This window comes from Gadus chalcogrammus, chromosome 9, assembly GCF_026213295.1.
Source record: "Gadus chalcogrammus isolate NIFS_2021 chromosome 9, NIFS_Gcha_1.0, whole genome shotgun sequence".
NCBI lineage: Eukaryota > Metazoa > Chordata > Actinopteri > Gadiformes > Gadidae > Gadus > Gadus chalcogrammus.
Genome location: NC_079420.1, coordinates 23,971,182 through 23,990,753, shown reverse-complemented (window position 1 = coordinate 23,990,753; position 19,572 = coordinate 23,971,182). Strand labels below are relative to the sequence as shown.

General features: G+C 46.2%; 2 protein-coding genes across 2 annotated transcripts; both read left to right on the top strand.

Annotated features, from left to right (window-relative positions):
* The first annotated feature begins 3,237 nt into the window (after nucleotides 1-3,237).
* kxd1 (KxDL motif containing 1) lies at nucleotides 3,238-6,453 on the top strand. Its single transcript, XM_056598475.1, has 5 exons — nucleotides 3,238-3,556; nucleotides 3,686-3,787; nucleotides 5,485-5,637; nucleotides 5,722-5,768; nucleotides 5,859-6,453. The coding sequence occupies exons 2-5, from the start codon at nucleotides 3,690-3,692 to the stop codon at nucleotides 6,125-6,127; spliced, it is 567 nt and encodes a 188-aa protein (XP_056454450.1). The 5' UTR covers nucleotides 3,238-3,556; nucleotides 3,686-3,689; the 3' UTR covers nucleotides 6,128-6,453.
* A 2,709-nt stretch (nucleotides 6,454-9,162) lies between these two features.
* On the top strand, nucleotides 9,163-19,264 carry LOC130389424 (endoplasmic reticulum-Golgi intermediate compartment protein 2-like). Its single transcript, XM_056599204.1, has 14 exons — nucleotides 9,163-9,312; nucleotides 9,508-9,620; nucleotides 9,706-9,814; nucleotides 9,925-9,971; nucleotides 10,066-10,133; nucleotides 10,441-10,481; nucleotides 10,710-10,811; nucleotides 11,916-12,011; nucleotides 12,156-12,211; nucleotides 12,430-12,528; nucleotides 13,265-13,362; nucleotides 13,447-13,609; nucleotides 16,231-16,310; nucleotides 16,444-19,264. The coding sequence occupies exons 2-14, from the start codon at nucleotides 9,515-9,517 to the stop codon at nucleotides 16,561-16,563; spliced, it is 1,185 nt and encodes a 394-aa protein (XP_056455179.1). The 5' UTR covers nucleotides 9,163-9,312; nucleotides 9,508-9,514; the 3' UTR covers nucleotides 16,564-19,264.
* The last annotated feature ends 308 nt before the right edge of the window (nucleotides 19,265-19,572 follow it).

Here is a 19,572-nt window from a genome sequence, read left to right as displayed (position 1 = left end):
GTCTGAAACACCTCTCCTCTCCAGCTGTCACTCACGTTCACTCCATCTTGTTCTTGCAAAATCTCTCACGAGACTTCTCATTGAACGATATTTGGTTGTGCACAATATCAAACAGACCGTAATAGAGCAAAAGATAGAAGAATTCTGTTTTATTTCTCTGTAGGGATCCTTTCGATAATGTTAGAATATTATATTTGTAATAATATTTGTAATAATTATATCCCTACATAGCTCTGGACGAGTGTGAGAACCCCGGTCAGGTTCAAACAATTCGGAAGTCGGTCTGTCCGTTCCCTGATGCCCCCTGTCCCTGAAGTCTGAACAACCCCGACCTCAGCATCCAAGATGGCTGACTCGCACATCAACAGTGGTGAATGCTGGTGCTAATACAGTTTCTGAACAATCCATTCTTATTTTTGTCTCATTAAATCAGTTGTACACCCAGTCGGAGGTTCAGAAGCTCTTACGTGTCTTCACGTAAACCTTCCCTTCTTCCGAAATAAGAGTGTTCAGGAAACGTTCGTAGGCTATGACATTAAACCGGAAAAACAGATCGTTAGTGAGACTAGACTTCATAACAACAAGTATGGATACCCGCAGGGACCTATTTGCGCTGCTTTGCTGAATCACATGAATCACTTATTAGGACTGCTTGCGATGGTTGAACATGAGGGAGAATTTATCAGTTGATGTTTATAATTGTAAGCTATAATGTATCGTAATGCAAATGTTAAAATGGGTGTTAAGTTCGCCTCTTAGTGCTTGCTCACTTGCAAGTTCACTTTAGTCTATCAATTAAATGGGCAGCCATTGTTGTGACATGAACTCGGCGGCTCAGGTTTCTCTACTTCCGCATAAAGTTCTGAGGGAAATCTCAGACTTAACAGTGTTTAAGGCGATTTCCTCCGATCTTAAGGTCCCAACCTCCAAAATTCCCGGAATCTCAGACTGTTTTGAAGGTACCATGACCCCAGAGTTGCCGTTGGTGACGTATGGTTTACTATTGAATTTGCGGAACATAAACGTTTTAGTCAATATAAAAGAATCAACCACATCACATACATTACTATTGATTGACGTTGTTAACGTCTGATGGCATCGACTTTGCTCAGTTTTAAACGTTGTATACTGGTAAACCAGCTCGGGCGAGTGTTGCCTTCCATACAGTGCAATACTGTATGTGCTTAAATAAAAGCAAAAGGATAGTAGGTGATAGGCATCAAGGAAATAAAGGCATGCAAACTTGAAGCTGATCCTACTAAGTTCTGTTTAGTTCTGACTGGTATTTATTGGATAGAAAAAACCCTGCTGTGAACTTTTAGGTTCCCGACCGACTGTGTCCTGACTCTCAAATGCACATGAACGGTTGCTGTCGGGAACACCCGTAAGCGTGAGCGTCATCACTGGCGAGCCGTCTCATTGGCTGTGTCTCAATTCAGGGGAAGCATCCTTCGAAGAACGCGGTCTATGAAGGTGTGGCCTTCGTAGACCGAACCGAAGGCCGAACAAGCGTTTTTAAAGGGGACATTATAGCACCAGGTGTGATTAGCCTTACAAGCTGTTTCGAAAATCTGCCCCATATGACATCACTAGTGGGCGTGTCCTCCTAGATCTAGGCACGTTAGCCGCGTTTTTATGCACCTAACTAGGGTGACCAGATTTGAGTTTGTGAAAAAGAGGACACTTCGTCGCGGGGGGGGGGGGGGGGGGGGCGTCCGTGAACTTACATTTACGTTTAGGCATGGCTGCAGACAGTGGCGATCCTAGGTCCAATTGCGCCCCGGGCAAGATTGTTGACGGGGGGGGGGGGGGGGGGGGTGGTTTGTATCGTGGGCCTACGTACTTCAGTGGGGGTTTCATTCCGTCTATACACGGCACCTTCTCAACGAGCACATGAGATCGGTCGCCCAATGACAGACTCTCTCTACAGTCAGCTCGCGCAAGAAGGTGGAACGTAAGGGAGATACCATTTCCAGAACTTGGAAGGCCGTAATAACCATAGACATATACAATGGTAATAACTAGTAGGTTATGTGAAAGACCCAGAAACACAAATATGCGACGAGGCAAAAAAAAATAAAAAGATAATAATAACAATAATATATATATTTTTTTTTTTTTGCGACGAGGCAAAATACCGGACGTTTTTGGAATCCCTGCCGGACGCATTTTTTAGGTCTCGAAAAGAGGACATGTCCGGGAAAAAGAGGACGTCTGGTCACCCTAACCTAACGCACCTACGCGCGAAGTTTAACTTCTTACGCTCAGACGCTTAGCCAGGATAGCCAATCAGCGTTGAGCTTGACCCGACGTCACCGGCAGAGAAATGGAGGACGCCCAGAAGCAGAAAGAACAGGTAATCGAACATGGCCCCAGTCAACCTAAAATACCGCTGGAACCGGCCGTCATCCAGGCGGAGTTCCTGGAGGAGGTGGTGAAACTCACCCAGCTATGATTGCCTACGGAGGATGTCATGCACCCAAACACGGCAGCGTTTGGGCTACCTACTTTCCTCGGACTCCCACAAAAAATACAGTGCAGCAATTGTGGGAATCTCAGCCATGTTTGTTGAGCAAAAGAAAAATAGCGGGGGAAAATAAGTTTTGGGGGGGCTCATTTAGCTGCGTATGTCACACGTGTAATGCGTTTGGTGTGGCCATACCTTAATACTCTTATCTCGCTGAAATCTTGACGGATTTACAAACGGTTTTGTTTCTTACAAACGTTATTGACGTGTTTATAACAGTGTATTTTAGAACATTAATCAATTTTTTTAGAACCTAACATAATTCTTCATAAGCAGTGTCATAACTACATCTCTGACGTTCATGTCAAACCAAACCGTTAGAAAATCGGTGGAAAATTGAGCAAGTTATGGTTATTTAAAAGGTAGATGTACCACAACCAACACAATGTTATGGGTGAGCAGCTGACTGTGGCAAGATGGCCGCCAGTGCAGACGTTCGACCCCATTGACCAGCAGCGCGGACGAGACATCGAGTAAAGCCCTTTAAGCCCTAGATAGAGGACGAGTGTTCTATATATATCTATAGGAATAATTGGGCGGCCATTTTTTAGTCCGCTGTCCTTTCTTTAATAGGTCCATGGACCATGGTTATCAACTAATAGGTCCGTGGTAATCAGGAGAGAACGCGCCTGTAACGCAGCCTTGACGTTGGGTCATGTGGTTGACGTTGGGTCACGTGGGCAGCGTTGGGTCACGTGGGCGACGTTGGGTCACGTGGGTGACGTTAACGCTGGCTGAGATCCATCCTACCGGAAGTTATCATGTGACCTTTTATTATTCAGCAAACACGGAAGTATTTTTGCGTTTTATTAAGTTAACCCAATTATTACTTTTATTTTATACTACAGACCAATTTTAGATGGCCAGTGCTTGTTTGTACAGTAAGCTGCACTGACCTAAAGAACACGTCCCTGTAGCATGACGAGCTAGCCAACAGACCTCTTGGACTGTTAGAAGTCTCTTTAAAACATCATATTGAAGATAATCGTAACCAACCTGTACTAAGTTATCATCGTATGCAACTCAAAGGTATGGATTATCTTGCTTAAATTGGTGCGATTTTATTCCCTGTTTATAAATGCATTTATGCGTCATCCGCTTAACGTTCCACATGTTTAGCACACATGGATTAAGATAACCCCACATTGTCGTTGTCAGGATCATGACGGAGCCCACGGCCTCCGGGGTGTTCTGCGACAGGATGCTGAGCATGGTCAACTCCGAGGATGTTAATGCCATCATCCAGGCTCAAAGACACATGTTAGTATCATCTTCTGGTCCATGTTTGAATAAAAGGTGTAAAGGTAGGGTTGGCAGTTGGGAAAAACCATGAGCAATCTACATTTTGAAAGTCAAACAAAGAAATTCCATCCCTCACTTCAAGTGTGAGTAACTTAAACCCCCTGTTTCAGCTCGAACGCTAATATGTGTGTGTGTGTGTGTGTGTGTGTGTGTGTGTGTGTGTGTGTGTGTGTGTGTGTGTGTGTGTGTGTGTGTGTGTGTGTGTGTGTGTGTATATATATATATATATATATATATATATATATATATATTATATATGTGTGTGTGTATATATGTGTATATATATATATATATATACATACACATATATACACACACACACACACACACACACACACACACACACACACACACACACACACACACACACACACGGGAGAAGGAACCGCATGGGAGTCAGGTTTTCAACCGTTAACCATACACCGCTCGACTAGGAGAACTGACTTTTTGTTAACCCCACAGGCTGAAGACAGAAACGCATATTAACAAACCAACCTAAACGTCTCGATGGTGGTGGCAGATTCTTCCAACTACCCAACCATACCTACTACAACAATTGCCCCTCACTAATGTCACTGCCGCAAAGGACCCAGGAGGGCGCTAGAAGGTTTAACTAATAATAGTTTGACCCCTCCCAGGATCCTTTTCAGCACTTAGAACCAGCGTCCATGCACATGGTCACATTATATTTATATATATAATATTATTTATATATTTTTGTGTTGTCCTCCGCATATCCATAAACACTGTGGCGTTATACCATACCAAGTGTTCAAGCTTAACCCTCTATCGGGCGCCGCAGTCAACCACTGCCAAGAAGACGATGACGATGATTAATTGTTGCATTCTTTAATAAATCCATGTTTTGGAAATGATCGTTTTTGAGGTAGTTTCGCTGTTGGACAACTCAAAGTAGGGTACCCCACTCTGGGAGAAAGCAGTGCACATGAAGAGAAATCTATATTCATGAACAGCAGTGCAAGTAAACACTGGCTCGTAACGCCGACTGCTATCGAGATTATTTATCAATACATATAACCAATAGCGATAATTATAGCAGGTCTATGATTGTAGGTTACCACTACGGATGCAAAAAGAGGACCGTGGTTGAGAAAAATAAATATGCTTACTTCTGTCCTGTCCTACAACACGTACAGTGACCAATGATGACTAAGATAGCCAATTGTGATTGGTTAAACTAACTCATGCCCTCCAAAATTAATGTTAACATTTTCTCAAAACGGAAATACCTACAAGCATCGTACACAAAACAGGCCAGTACTGGCCACCGTAGTTGTTGAAAAGAGTGGGGTGGCTGTTTGCTGTAATCTGCAGCCTCACCACTTCTTGCTACTCAATTCTAATGGTAGTCATTTTTATCCACTCAATTTATTTAGGCAGAATTTGACGCTTCTATAATAAATTGATTATCCTACCTATTAATGTGCCTTTCAGATAATTAATATAGAACACCTCAAACAAAACCGCCCTTCAACGGGCTTTATTTGCATTAATTGGTTTGAAAGGATAATCAATAAAAGATAATCATTTAAAGTACAAAGGTGATAAGTATAACAGTAAATATGACTTTGCAGAAGTGTTGGTGTATAGGACACTTGGTGTTTAGTGCCAACATTTGTTCTTCTTCAAAACAGGCTTGACCGTTTTGAGAAGACCAATGAGATGCTGATCAATTTCAACGGCCTGTCCAACGTCCGGCTGCAGCAGATGAATGAGCATTTCTTGGTGCATACTCGCACCCTGGTGGAGATGAAGAAAGATCTGGACAGCATCTTCAGGAGAATTAGGTGACACGCTCACCCAAACACACATAATGTCACTGATTCACTCCCCTGTGTATTTCTTATGGAGTTGATTCTCTGTCCTTCCAGGATGCTGAAGGGCAAGATTGGTAAACAGCACCCTGACGCTTTCAGCAGTGAGTTTGCATTTGTATGACGCTTATCTTCACCAGATGGATGATGACTATTTTATCTCAATATGCATTTAAATATTTGTATTTCCCCAGATATCCATGAGCCACCTGTTTTAGACAACGACGATGACGAGTTTGATCCTATGCTGGACCCCAGCGTAGCCATGATGATAAACACCACGTCCACAGCACCCTCTGAGCACAGCTCAGAGTCATGTGACACAAGCCCCGACGCCCTGTCGCCCGCCGCCAGCAGGTGCTCTGAGGACCTCTCCCAGGGGCCCGTGGACACGCCCACCTCTGACATCCAGGAGACCGCAGGCCTGAGGGATGAGGGGCCCGACTCGGCCCCAGTGGAGTGACCCCGCCCTGGCCCGGGTCCGTTTATTGAACAATCGGTCATGGTAGTTCACCCTCCTAAGTTTACTCCAATTTTTGCTGCTTGCCAAAACTTTGAAATGGAGATATTTTGTAAATATGAAACAAATTCTAAACATTTACCTCCTTGTGGGAAATTGCTCAGTTAGCCAGAACACATTGTAAGAGTGATGACTGAAAAACATCCTGCCCTTGAATGATAAAAGACCTTTGGGAATGGACACAACAATACCGATGAGTCATGTTTGGTGATAGCTGTACGATTGTTGAACTGTTAATGAATGAATAAAAATAATATTGATAATATTAACACCTGGTCAAAGTGTAAGAGAACCAACTGTTTCACCTGGAATTTGAACTACATATGTCCCAATTCTCCAGTGCTCGCTCCAGTGCTCCAGCGTCATTCTGTTACTTCTCTAGTACCGTCGTTGTGTCTGAGCATTATAATGAGGGACACATCAGACACTCGGGCGTTTAACCCTTAAAGTATTCGAGAAGCCAAACCCTCTCTCGAACGCGAGCATTCAACATCGACGGCTGTCAAGGGAGCTCCACACATCCGCTCAACCAGACCCGCCATGGGCTTATCTAGATGTCCTCTATTCTGTTATAGAAGCCTCTCTGCCCACAATACACGTCCAGTCCTTGGTTGTTACATCAAAGAGTATTGATTGCCATTTGAGTCTAAATTAAATGAATAACAATTTTGTAGATATATGGGTACGAAATAAATAAGGCATTATACATAAATTGTCGATATTCTGAAATAATTACATTTGTTTCATGAAGTCACATTTATTTATTTAATTCCACATTTATTTAGTTTATAAGGAATTACTTACACAGGGCCTATGACAACAACGAAATTACTTACAAATGGGGCCTATGACAGGGCATATAGGCGCGTTCACTCTCCTGTTGATAACGAGACGGCTCACCAGTGATGACGCTCACGCTTATGCGTGTTCCCGGTTTTTTTTATCCGATAAAAACCAGTCATAACTAAAAATAACTTGGGATCCGTTTCAAGTTTGCAACACCTTCGATGCCAGATTTAACAGCACTGATTCTGTGGAGGATGGGGTCACATACAACTACCCCTCTGAATCCATCTGTGTAGAGGAGGAGAGGGTTGTTTCAATCTTAACCTCCTCCAGTCTACAAAAGCACCCGGACCAGACGGGCTGAGGGGACGGATATTAAAGGAGGGTGGAACCCAGCTAGGTGGTGTGATGACACAACTCTTTCATCTATTTCTGGATGCCAGCTTTGTTCCCAAGGCATGGAAGGAGACTACCATCATTCCTGTTCCTAAAAAGCCTAATGCCAAAGCCCTGAACGATTCCCGACCTGTGGCACTCACCTCTATATATCACCCCTATAAACCAAGACGGGGTGTGGAGGATGCCAGTCTAGCTCTCCTGGACAATGTGACAAGGCACCTTGACTCCCAACACTCCTTTGTCAGGATTCTATTCATGGATCTTTCGTCAGCCTTCAACACAGTAAATATCAACACACTTCTACATCGCCTTCAGCAGCTACAAGTCAACCCAACACTGATGCTTTCGATTAAGGAGTTCTTAATGAACAGACCCCAGCATGTGAGAGTGCATGGTGGGACATCTACCAACACCATTTTAAATACAGGAGTCCCACAGGGATGTGTCTTGTCACCAATTCTCTTTCCTATGATCCTACGATCACCTGCAAGATCAATGGACTAAAACTATTTAAATACGCTGATGACATGGCGTTGGTGGCCAACCTGACAGACGAGCACACCCTGTCCACTCACAGGCAGTATGACAGCGCCATGGCCCTGTGGTTCTAGGAGAGCTCACTGCAACTATAAGTATGCGGCGAGCTGGGACTCTCATGTGCCCCCTGCGGTGTAATCCTTGTTCGCAACCCCTGCCATCCAGTTGTCATACATTCATGCTTTGAACGGCTGATTACATGGATGTACTTTGCGTGTGCCGTGTTTTCCCATATGGTTATGCTGTTGAGAGCTTCAATAAATGGACTATATAAGTTGACTATTGACTAACAATTATTGAAGTTTAACATTTTGTTCAGCAAATTTGACAACTGGCCGATTTTGCGGTTTTCACTGGCTACAGTGAAAGCCAGTGAAAACCGCAAAATTCTGACACGTACATTTATGGGCAGATTTAGAATAATTTGTTGCAAAATGTTGCAAATTGTATGCAGCGCATCGATATTGCTGTTTAGTGCTGCTTGCACAGATTCAGGAGACCCGCAGTGAATATGACCCGGTTGAATTCATTGGGTAGGCGCATGACAGTGTTTATTTTGGCCCCGGCTTTTCTAATGCCTCATTTTGTCTGCTGGTGTATGTGGTGCACTTTCTTATCCTTAACGTAAACATTAACCTACTCAGTAGGCCTGCCCCGACGTGAGTCAGACATGACGATTGGTCTTTCCTTTCCTTCTCAAACTACGTTACAATTGCATATTTTGTCAGCCCGTTTTTCAAAATTTCTCGGGGGAGAAACCCCTGAACCCCATTTTAAAATGACTAACTTCTGGGCTACAGCCCCGAATGTCTTCAATTACAAGCGACGCTCCTGAGTCACGGGGAGATTCAACCTTATAAATTGAGCAGAAATTATTTTTAATGTACAGTTAGTAATTCAATTTATCAATGGGGCTGTATTTAAAGCTACAAAAAGTATACAAATAAAAAAAAAAAAAAAAATGTCAACGCATCTCTGACATCGCACAGCTGGTGGGGTGCAAAGACGTCATCGTTTGCGTTTCAGGCGTCCACACGAATCCTAACACGAAACCGCATAGGTCCGGATATATTTGAAACCACCCTGGGACATGGTTTCAGAAATATGCGGTTTCGGGCACCGGATCCGCCTGGACAGTCGGCCGAAACGCACACTTATGCGGTTTCACCAAAAAATCGTCTCCGTGTGGACGGGGCCTGAGGAGAGCCGTGTAATAAAATAAAACAATCTTCATTGTCACCAAAAGAGGGCGCTAAGTGAATTCCGTGCCTCTAGTTGATCCGGAACACAGCGGCTCGGTGTCCGCTCTCACTACACTCAAAGAAGACTACACTTTAGCTGAGGGCTTTATCACTATTTAGTTGTTGCTTCTGAACAAAACTGAATTACGTTGGTGGATCATTAAGGTAGACGTTTATACCTTGCTCCATTGCTTATCCATAGCCGCAGCATTTAGTTGTTACCGTACAACATTTAGTCATTGTAGTCCAACATTGAGTTAATATAGTACAACATAGAGTCATTTTAGTAAAACATTGAGTTATTATAGTACAACATAACTTGCTAGACGATGTGGTTTGAAGCTCTGCGTTGCTCTACAGGTCGAACATGAGGAGACTCACTAAGAAGAAGGCTTTGCATTTGGTGAAGGGTTTGGATGCTTTCCCCAAAGTACCAGATAGCTATGTCGAAACCACAGCCAGCGGTGGAACAGGTAAAACCAATGCAATCTGGTGATGCCTTTACGCTCTCATGGTTTTATTATCCTAGCCTGTCTGATCCTCCCGATGTCCGTCCAGTGTCTCTGATGGCCTTCACCTTTATGCTCATACTCGCCTTCCTGGAGTTCTTTGTCTACAGAGAAACCTGGATGCATTATGAATATGAAGTTGATAAAGACTTTAAGAGGTAGCAAGTAGAGCCGTACTTTCTTAATATCTAACGTCTGACAATTGATCCATAAACAATTTGCCACATTCAATTAATGGCTTTGTGCTTTATTTTCCTCTGCATTACAGCAAACTGAGACTTAATGTTGATATAACAGTGGCAATGAAATGTCAATGTAAGTATAGATCTATCTTTATTCTTTACTTTACTCAATTAATCCCCACTGTAATCCATGCGTGTCATTAACTCTTTCTGTATTATATTTACAGATATAGGAGCAGACGTGTTGGATTTGGCTGAGACCATGGTTGCCTCAGATGGTTTAAATTATGAACCGGTGAGTAGGCTGTTATACAGGCTTTACCAGAATCAACTATACAAACAAGCTACTATTCACTGTACCTTATTCTACATACAAACTAGGTAGCACAATAAGTAACTATTTCTAGAGCTTGTTGCATTCACATTTTACCTGTTCTCTACTAGATGTATTTTAATCTAATTTCCCTCATTGTAAGCTGCTTGTTTACTTGTATGAAAGTCATACGGTAGACAAACACAATAATGACTTGATTATTATTATTATTTATTATATTTCTTTGTGACATTAATTTTTTTGTATGATTTGTTTTCGTTATGCTTAGGTCAACTTTGAACTATCGCCTCAGCAGAGGTTCTGGCACATGTACGACGCGCCTTACACCCCATGTCAGACCCTCACACCACCTCTTCAGCTGGTTCTCACTCAAGAGCCCACCTGTTGATTTGTTCCCTGTTTCAATTCTTTATCCATTATTTGTGGAAGACGCATCAAGTGCACCTCTTCATAGGCCTGTTGTAATGAGCAGGTGGCAGGATGCTCCTTATCAGGGCGGCCACACTGAGGGTTTGTGTGTTTGTTTGTGCTGGGTAGGACGCTGCAGCACATCCAGGAGAGGCTACGAGAGGAGCATTCTCTCCAGCACGTTCTCTTCAAGTCTCTGATGAAGGACTCTCCCAGCTCTCTACCCCCCAGGTACACCAGCTACCCCCCTAACCTAGACTGGCTAGCCCCGCCAGGGCTCCAGGCTCACTTTTATCACTAGGAGCACTGTGGCCCCTAACTGAACATTTTAGGGGTACAACCAGAAATTTTAGGAGCCCACACCGTAAATCAACATGCCAATGTGGTTTTCTCCTTTTTTTCCACTGTATTACTAATACATATTTTGATAATAGGTGCAGAAATTACAATGTGCGGTTTAAAATTCAGTGTCACATTTTATTGTGATTCTCATCTATAACAACCGTTTCCACGTGTGCGAGCATGCGTTCGTCGAGCACGGAAGCAAGGGTTTCACGGGAGTGCGCCGGATTGTCGTGCCGCTTCACAGGACGATGCGCCCCCTCTCTGCCCGCTCGCTGCTCCATTGAGAACGCAGCAGGCACGACAAACGCCTCCCGTGGGAAAAGCACTTTATGGTACATGAAGTCCAGACCGGGTTCGGGGACCCGATGGGTGACCCTCACTATTTGGATGAAATGGGTGAAAAATAATGTACTGTGTCGGACACGGGTGTGGGTCGAGTCGGACGCCTGAACAGCGCGGGTCGGACGCAGGTTTTGCAATTGTGAGAGAGACTTCTCCGGTGCTGGATATGTTATTCAGGATTGGAGGAGTGGGTCGGGTGCAGAATGTCATTCGCGCTACTATCGGAACACGGGTCAGATGCGCTTTTAAGTATTGCGGGTGCGGGTTTGCAAAATAAGACCCGTGCAGCCTTGCAGGACTCTGACGCTGGCACACTAGCCGCAGGTCGGAAGAACGAGTACGTAGTTTGCTCACAGAGACGTTTACGCACGCTCGATATTTAATCTCTAGGTTAGTTGCTTTAAGCGGATAACTTAGAGCAACTAACTTAACTTAACTAAGTTAAATTAGCTTACCCGGCAAATTCCCTGCTGGCCGCACAACGATGAGGGGAATAGGTAGGTATGTGTTACAGTGTTGATTGAATCTCTCATCAGCAGCAGGGATTGAATCACCTGTGATTGGGGGGAGAGGTGGTGAACGTTGTGGTAGTCTCTCTACTTGGGTTGCGTAATGGCTCTGTAAGATGTTTTGTCGACTTTGGTCCAGGGAGGACCACCCTAGCGCGCCCCAAGCTGCCTGCAGGATACACGGGCACCTGTACGTCAACAAGGTGGCCGGAAACTTCCACATCACTGTGGGAAAGTACGTACATGCCTATAAATATACCTACATGTATCCAAATCCAACTCAGTGTCTGGATACATCTGCTGCATCAGCGTGAATGTTCACACTCTGAGGATACTGTGATAGTTTTCATTTTGACGACTCTGACCTTTGACCCCACAGGGCTATCCCACATCCCAGAGGACATGCTCACCTGGCGGCCCTCGTTAGCCACGACTGTAAGTGCATTAATGGAGCTCTACATACAGCAGACATTACTTATTTATGATGTATATTTAAGTTGTAATTTTGACTGGTGCTGAAATGGAGAATGTATCTAGTTATTCAAGCATGTACAAGTATGTTCTGCCTCTTTTTGGGAATTATGCAACAGATTGAGACGTCTGCTAACTATACTTGTATGTAGACAGATACTAATACTTTTTTTTTTTTCCAGCCTACAATTTTTCCCACCGTATCGACCATCTTTCTTTTGGAGAAAAACTGCATGGAACCATCAACCCCCTGGATGGGACGGAGAAGATCTCCCCTGACCGTAGGTCCCCCCCCCTCGGTCCCCCCCCCCCTCGGTCCCCCCCCCCTCGGTCCAGTCTCCCCTCGGTCCCGCCCTCCCTAGGTCCCGCCCCCCCAGGTCCCGTCCGCCCCCTAGGTCCCGCCCCCCCAGGTCTGCCCCCTAGGTCCTGCCCTCCCCTAGGTCCCTCCCCCCCCCCCCCCCCCCCCCCCCCCCCCATCGGTCCCGCCCCCCCTAGGTCCCGTCCGCCCCCTAGGTCCCGCCCCCCCAGGCCCCCCCCTAGGTCCTGCCCTCCCCTAGGTCCCGCCCCCCCACGTCCCGCCCGCCCCCTAGGTCCCGCCTCCCCTTAGGTCCCGCCCCCCCCCTAGGTCCTGCCCCCCCCCAGGTCCCCCCCCCCCCCCCGGGTCCCGCCCTGGGACCAAGCCTTACTTTTCAATATTTTTCCCTCATGAGGCACCATATGTACTATGTTCTCAGGATAATATAAGGATAACTTATAGTAATGGAGTGTCACAGAAAGCAGGTCGAGACATGGCTATCCAATTAACCAATCAATTCATCATTTACGCGGGGAGGAAGAATGTTACAGGTTACACTTAACAGGGGCCGTAGAGCGCCCCCTAAGGCATAAGTAAAAACAATGCCCTTATCCATTGCATACATAACAATATTCATTATTAGAAGAATTTCTTTCCTCCTTGTATCACCTGTACTGGTTTCATGTTGCCTAACTAACTAATGGATGCCTTTCTCTGTCCAGATAACCACATGTTCCAGTACTTCATCACCATAGTCCCCACCAAACTCAACACCTACCAGATCGCCGCTGATACACACCAGTACTCCGTCACTGAGCGCGTATGTGTCCGTCTGTCTATCTGCCTGTCTGTCTGCCTCCCATTCGTCCTTCTGTTGATGTTGGGCCCCACCCTTGTGCCATAGGAGCGGCCGATCAACCACGCTGCAGGCAGTCACGGTGTGTCTGGGATCTTCATGAAGTATGACATCAGCTCTCTGATGGTCCGCGTCACAGAGCAGCACATGCCCTTCTGGAAGTTCCTGGTGCGCCTTTGTGGCATCGTCGGAGGAATCTTCTCCACCACAGGTACAGACGAGCTCCAGACCGACCACTGGGGCCACTGGCCCCCCATTAAGCGGCCCCTTCGGTCGCACCCCTGCCTTCCTAGATCGGTCCTAGTATCGGCCTGTCATTCGTCCCTACTATCATCTGTATACAGGCATCTGAAAAGAGGAGGTCACCTGAAATGAATTGTCCAATATTTAATTGCATAGGTGGTGTTTTTCTTTTTCTACTGCTGGTGCAGCGGATCTTCCTCACCAAAAATATCTGCTAAAAAATAACAGGCTTGGAATAAGGCATTGCTCATTTTCCTTTTCTCGTCATCCCTCGTCCGGATAAGTTTCTATCAGTTTGAACTTTGCACTGTGATCTCCATGTGAGAGGGCTTCCACCAGTGTACAGCCCAGCTTGGCTTAAACCAACTCTGTACGTCATCTTTAAACCAGAACCAGACGTCTGGTCTTGTGACGTGTCTCTGGACTGGCAGCGCTGTGCGTGAACTCCTCACATGGAGCTCTGCCCTAACCCTCCTGTTAGGGTTGTTATTATCTGGTGGTGGTGAGTGAGTCCCCCTCCTCACTGCAAAGCCTCTTTGAGTGTCTAGAAAAGCACCATATAAATTCAATCTATTATTATTATTATTATTACGGTCAAACTCAGCTCGATTGTGGAAATTGAATGAATGGATGATCTGTATTTGTCAAAAGTACAGGTACGGGTACAGTGAAATTTGGGAGAGCCCCCCTGGTGCTTAAAAAAGAGAGGACAAGGAACATGCATAAAAAAATATATACAGTGTGATAAAATACAAACATAAATACACACCTAATATAAATATAACTAAAACTGAGTTAAAGTGAACATGATAACCCAATATTGCATAAGTCCTCAGAAAGTGAGTGAGGCAGGTAGATGAATAGATAAAAAGATGGTTCACTGTAGGGAATTGCACAGTTCCCTAGTAGCTGCCACATGTTATGTGCGTGTGGGTGATAGTACGAGGGGTCAGGAGTTGGCAACGTTCAGCGCCTGGATGGCCCTAGGGTAGAAGCTACGTTTTAGTCTGTTTGTCCGTGCAGCCATAGTCCTGAAACGCTTCCCTGAGCGCAGCAGCACAAAGTGTTGGTTACCCGGGTGGGATGGATCCTTGGAGATCTTGGTAGCCTTCTTGAGGCAGCGGTCGTTGTACAGTTCCTCCAGAGAGGGGAGAGGGCAGTCGGTGATCTTCTGGGCCGAGCTAAATCCCCGCTGTAGTGCCTTCCTCTCAGCAGCTGTGCAACTGGAGAACCACACGCAGATACAGTATGGGATTATGCTCTCAACTGAACAGCGGTAGAAGGTCACGAGCAGCTCCTCCCTAAGGTGGTAGATCCTGAGGACTCTGTGGGTCTGGTCTGGGCGCCATGGATGAGATGATGTGGCTACGGACTAGCCTCTCAAAGCACTTCATGGTGATGGGTGTGGGTGCCACCGGGCGGTAGTCGTTGAGGCAGCTCACCGTGCTTTCCTTTGGGACCTGGATGTTGTGGAGGTTTTCAGGCAGGGTGGGACGATGGCCCGGGACAGGGACCGATTAAAGATCTGGGGGAGGACCCCGGTCAACTGGTCAGCACAGTCCCTCAGCACTTCCCGGGACCCCATTCGGTCCCGCTGCTTTCTCGCCTTCACCGTGCGTCTAACCTCGTGTTCTGTGAGGGTGAGGCTGCTGGGGGCTGGTGGGTGTGGGGGTTGTGATGTGGCTTCCCCCCTCGGCCCCATCTCGAACCGTGTGTAGGAGTTCAGCTCTTCCGCCAGCTGTGGGTTATCCCCGTCGGCGGAGAGCCTGTTGGCTCGTGTTGGCTTGTAGTCCGCCTTGGCCTCTTTGATGCCTCGGTCCAGGCTGGCCCTGGCGATGTTGTAGAAGGCCTTGTCCTTTGACCTGAGGGCGGAGTCTCTCTCCCTGAGCAGCTGCAGCACCTTTCTGTTCATCCATGGCTTTGCGTCGGGGTAAACCCGGACACGCTTGTCCACGGTGACTGAGTCTGCACAGTTCTTGACGTGTTGGAGGACCGTTGATGTGAACCCTTCCAGGTCCTCATGCTTGTATTCCGCAAATCCGGCGTCATGGAGACTGATCTGCAGTGGCGTGGAGTCTGCTGGCCAGGTTTTGACTGTCCTAGTAGTGATGGGAGCACATTTCCTGATGGGGGGTGTACCACGGAATCAGAAGGATGGACACATGGTATGACTGGCCGTGGTGAGCCAGCGGTCTGGAGCTCCAAGCCGCGTGTCTAGGCCCGCCGCCATCACTAAGTGCCAGGACGTACAAAATACCAAATTGATTTGAAGTCAACTGTGATCATGTAGGCGGGCTCTTTATGAAGGCCCCTTACACCTGGAGAGGAGGAATATAGGCCGTCATGTAGGCAGGCTCTTTATGACGACACCTGGAGAGGAGGAATATAGGCCGTCATGTAGGCGGGCTCTTTATGACTCACTAGGAGAGGAGGAAGAGGCCGTCATGTAGGCGGGCTCATTATGACGGCCCCTAAACCTGGAGAGGACCAGATGGTGTTGAATGTAAATGGATCTCTGGAGAGTTGCATAATTATTTCAGTAATGAGACTAATTTCACCTACAAAATCATCATGCCCCCCCTTTTTCAGGCATGCTTCATGGAATGATGGGCTTCCTGCTGGATGTATTGTGTTGTCACTTTCAACTAGGACTTTACAGACTTAAGGAGGTAAATATCTTATGAAAGTAAAGGTTGAACAAGCCTGATGTTTGTTTCAGGCTTGCTGTTTGTTGTAAATTTCCTTCGAACTGAAAAGGTTTTCACAGACGCTATAACTTTCTTCATTTTGTTTTGTCATCAGGACCCACTTCTGGACCAGCATGCTGGAAAGGACAATGTGATTCCCGCAGTTGGCCCCTCCCCCCTCCCTAACACACACGCTCCCTCCAGCCCTCTCATTCTGGAGGAAAGCGTATCCTAAGATGAAGGATGGATTGATTCAGTGATCGTTTACACTTTTTTTATATTTATACTTTTTTATTTGGTTAAAACAAACATTTGGATAGCACAACAAATGTCCATTCCTGAAAGTGTGTGGAAAGACCATCAGTTACCTCACCTGACTCACCACTGGGCAGCGGCAGCAGATGTCATGTTTAAAGAAATTAATTACAATCGTTTCGTTTTTAGACCATCTCCATTTTGTCTTCAATTCTTTTGGGAACTAATAATGCATTTAGAATCTGGACATCTCTGGCACAGTGTCGCCTCATTATATTGCTTCCTTTTAATGCTTAAATAGCTTGGCAATAAGCTATGTATGTCTACTGCTAATGAACCAACCAAATGTCCATTTTATGTAGCATTTCACTTTTTCGTTGCTAAACTCGATCTCTGCACTACTGTCACACTGAGACACAGTCGCATCAAAGTAAGAGAGAGAGAGAGAGAAAGAAAGAGAGCTTTAGAGCTTTTTTATCTGTTTAAATTCCTTACATTACTTTAATTATTTATTTTTGTATGTGTATGATTGAGCCACTACTAGCCACTAGGTTTTCAGAATCAAATAATGCCATTGATGGCACCGGCGGTTCGGTATGCAAAGGTGCGGCACGGTTCGCGTTTTCACCAACAATAGTGGGCGGGGTCCAGTCTTAGCTGTGATGAGCAGTCTCGCAGTACTCGTAGTAGGGTACGACCTGAGACGTCTGAAAGGGTGCCACTGCCAACAAGTTCGAGCAACACGCGCCGTCCGTTGATTGGTCGACAGAACCGTCACTTCCATGCGACGGGGATAATAAACAAACCCAGCGAGATATTTCTGGACTAGGACGAAAGCTTCATTTATTGAAGAAAATGTGGCGCAAAGTGCATCTAACATGTCTTTCAGGTCCCGTCCACCCGGAAACGATTTTTTTGTGAAACCATGTCTTTAATAACCATGTTATTAGGCAGATAATAAACCATGTTTAATAGGTTAATGGTCCCACTGGTTTCAAATAAAACCAGACCTATGCGGTTTTGTGTTAGGATTCGTGTGGACGCCTAAAGCGACGTTAGAATTGTGTTGAAAGTCAGTTTTTTTTTTGTATTTTTGTAGCTTTAAATACAGCCCCTTAATCAATTTAATTACTAACTACATAAAAAAGTATTTCTACTCGATCTAAAAGGTTAAACAACTACTATCTCCTCGGCTTGAATGTTTTTATACAGCGCGCAGGCTGGATGCGCGCATGCTTGATGCGCTCCACTTTTTTTTGTGGAGAACCAGCGCCTTGAATATGTAGGTACTACAGCGTTTGTACAGCTCGTTGCGTTTCCGCAATGATTCCGCCTTTACGGAGATATTCCTGAAACGCATCAAAGGTAATCGGAGGGGGAAAGATCATTTTCGACTTGTGGTTGCTATTTATGGGACGCTCCAGCGTCTCCGCTCGGACATCCCATATGCCGCGTTTCCACTGCAGGGTGCGGTACGGTTCGGTTCGCAAAGGTGCGGTACGGATTGCGTTTCCACTGCCAAAAGTGGGCGTGACCCGGACTGAGCCGTACTCGTTCTGCCCTCGTCTTCAGTACTCCTCCGTAGGGGTACTGAGACGCCTGAAAGGGTGCCGGAAAATTCGGGCTACACACCTCCTCCGTTGATTGGCCGACAGAATCGTCACTTCCGGGCGACGTGGGGATAAAAACAAATAAACAGTAGCCTCGAGGTATTAACTGCCATATGAAAAGCATAAAGGCCAGGAACTGTTGCTGGACGACCTCCATGGTAGCTCTTGGTGTGCCGCGTTCAACTTTTCCATTGTTTTTATTGAGCAGGCTACACTGTTTCGCGCTGCTATGATGTCACGATGTTTACGTAGCTGCCGTGGCGATCGACATCCGGCCTATCATAAAGGGTACTGTCGGCGGTGGAAACGCGACCTCGGAACTGCGCTGGGCTATACCGCCCCCTCCCTACCGGATTGAGGCGAACCGAACCGTACCGCACCCTGCAGTGGAAACGCGGCATAACCCTACATGCCCACTACCTCCGTCAGTCAACGGACGTGGGAAGGCGTGGCTGACTGATGGGGGAGTAGTCTTTGCAGATGCATCCGTCAGCCAATCAAATCGGTTCGCCGGGTTCTTCCCACTTCTTCCTGCTTGTTGCGAGGCAAGATGACCCGCTTTCCAGCTTTCCAGTATCGTCAGAGCCCGAGTCGCGTCACAGTGCTTACATTTGCATACGCGATCCGATTGGATGACGGATCCGTTGCTGCTGAAAAAGTTGAACATTTTTCAACTTTTTGACTGAGCTGAAGGCTCCAACGGAACGGACGGATCCACAATGCATTGCGCGTCTGTCCCCATTCAAAGTCAATGGAGATCAGTCAACTGACGGAGGTAGTGGGCATGAGGCGTTAGAGAGAGCATGGCCACTTCGAAAGCCTCCCTCTCGCCGCACAGCATCCGAATTGCCCTATGGATGGTTATGCAACCTAATCCCACCATTAGATGGTCAAGGTTGACCGGGACCTCTCGGCAGCAGACCGATTCATTCATTAATTTATTGATAAAGTTCAGTATCAATGTAGCTTACTATGACGTGCTACAATGACAAGGGGCGCATGCTAAACGTAGCGCTACACACTGAGAAGTACATCGGTTATTTTAGCATGGACAACAGCGCTGGGATGAGCGCAGATCAGGATTGAATTTGCCACAACATTTACAAATGTATCGGAAGTCAACTCTTCGAGCTGTAAGTTAAAGTGACAATCTCAGATTGTTCCTGTAACAATGTGTGGTACGTCCTATCTTTTTTAACAAAGTAACGAATGCTTTGCAGTTTTATGAAATTTGGGGGCCGGGGGCCTGGTCATCCCCGTTGGGATCTATGGGTACAAATCCCACTTTGACATAGGTCAAACCAAGGAGGACGTAATGGAGATCTTTGTGTATTTTGACCGGCCATGGAGGTGAAGACACTCCGCAAACCAGGAGACAT

What these genes read in the sequence shown, in the direction of transcription:
- LOC130389424 (XM_056599204.1), top strand. Translation starts at nt 9,515, where the DNA reads ATGAGGAGACTCACTAAGAAGAAGGCTTTGCATTTGGTGAAGGGTTTG. An exon ending in GGAGAAGATCTCCCCTGACC is followed by an intron (nt 12,529 to 13,264) that starts GTAGGTCCCCCC and finishes TTCTCTGTCCAG; the next exon opens with ATAACCACATGTTCCAGTAC. An exon ending in AGGAATCTTCTCCACCACAG is followed by an intron (nt 13,610 to 16,230) that starts GTACAGACGAGC and finishes CCCCTTTTTCAG; the next exon opens with GCATGCTTCATGGAATGATG.
- kxd1 (XM_056598475.1), top strand. Translation starts at nt 3,690, where the DNA reads ATGACGGAGCCCACGGCCTCCGGGGTGTTCTGCGACAGGATGCTGAGC. An exon ending in ATCCAGGCTCAAAGACACAT is followed by an intron (nt 3,788 to 5,484) that starts GTTAGTATCATC and finishes TCTTCAAAACAG; the next exon opens with GCTTGACCGTTTTGAGAAGA. An exon ending in GCACCCTGACGCTTTCAGCA is followed by an intron (nt 5,769 to 5,858) that starts GTGAGTTTGCAT and finishes GTATTTCCCCAG; the next exon opens with ATATCCATGAGCCACCTGTT.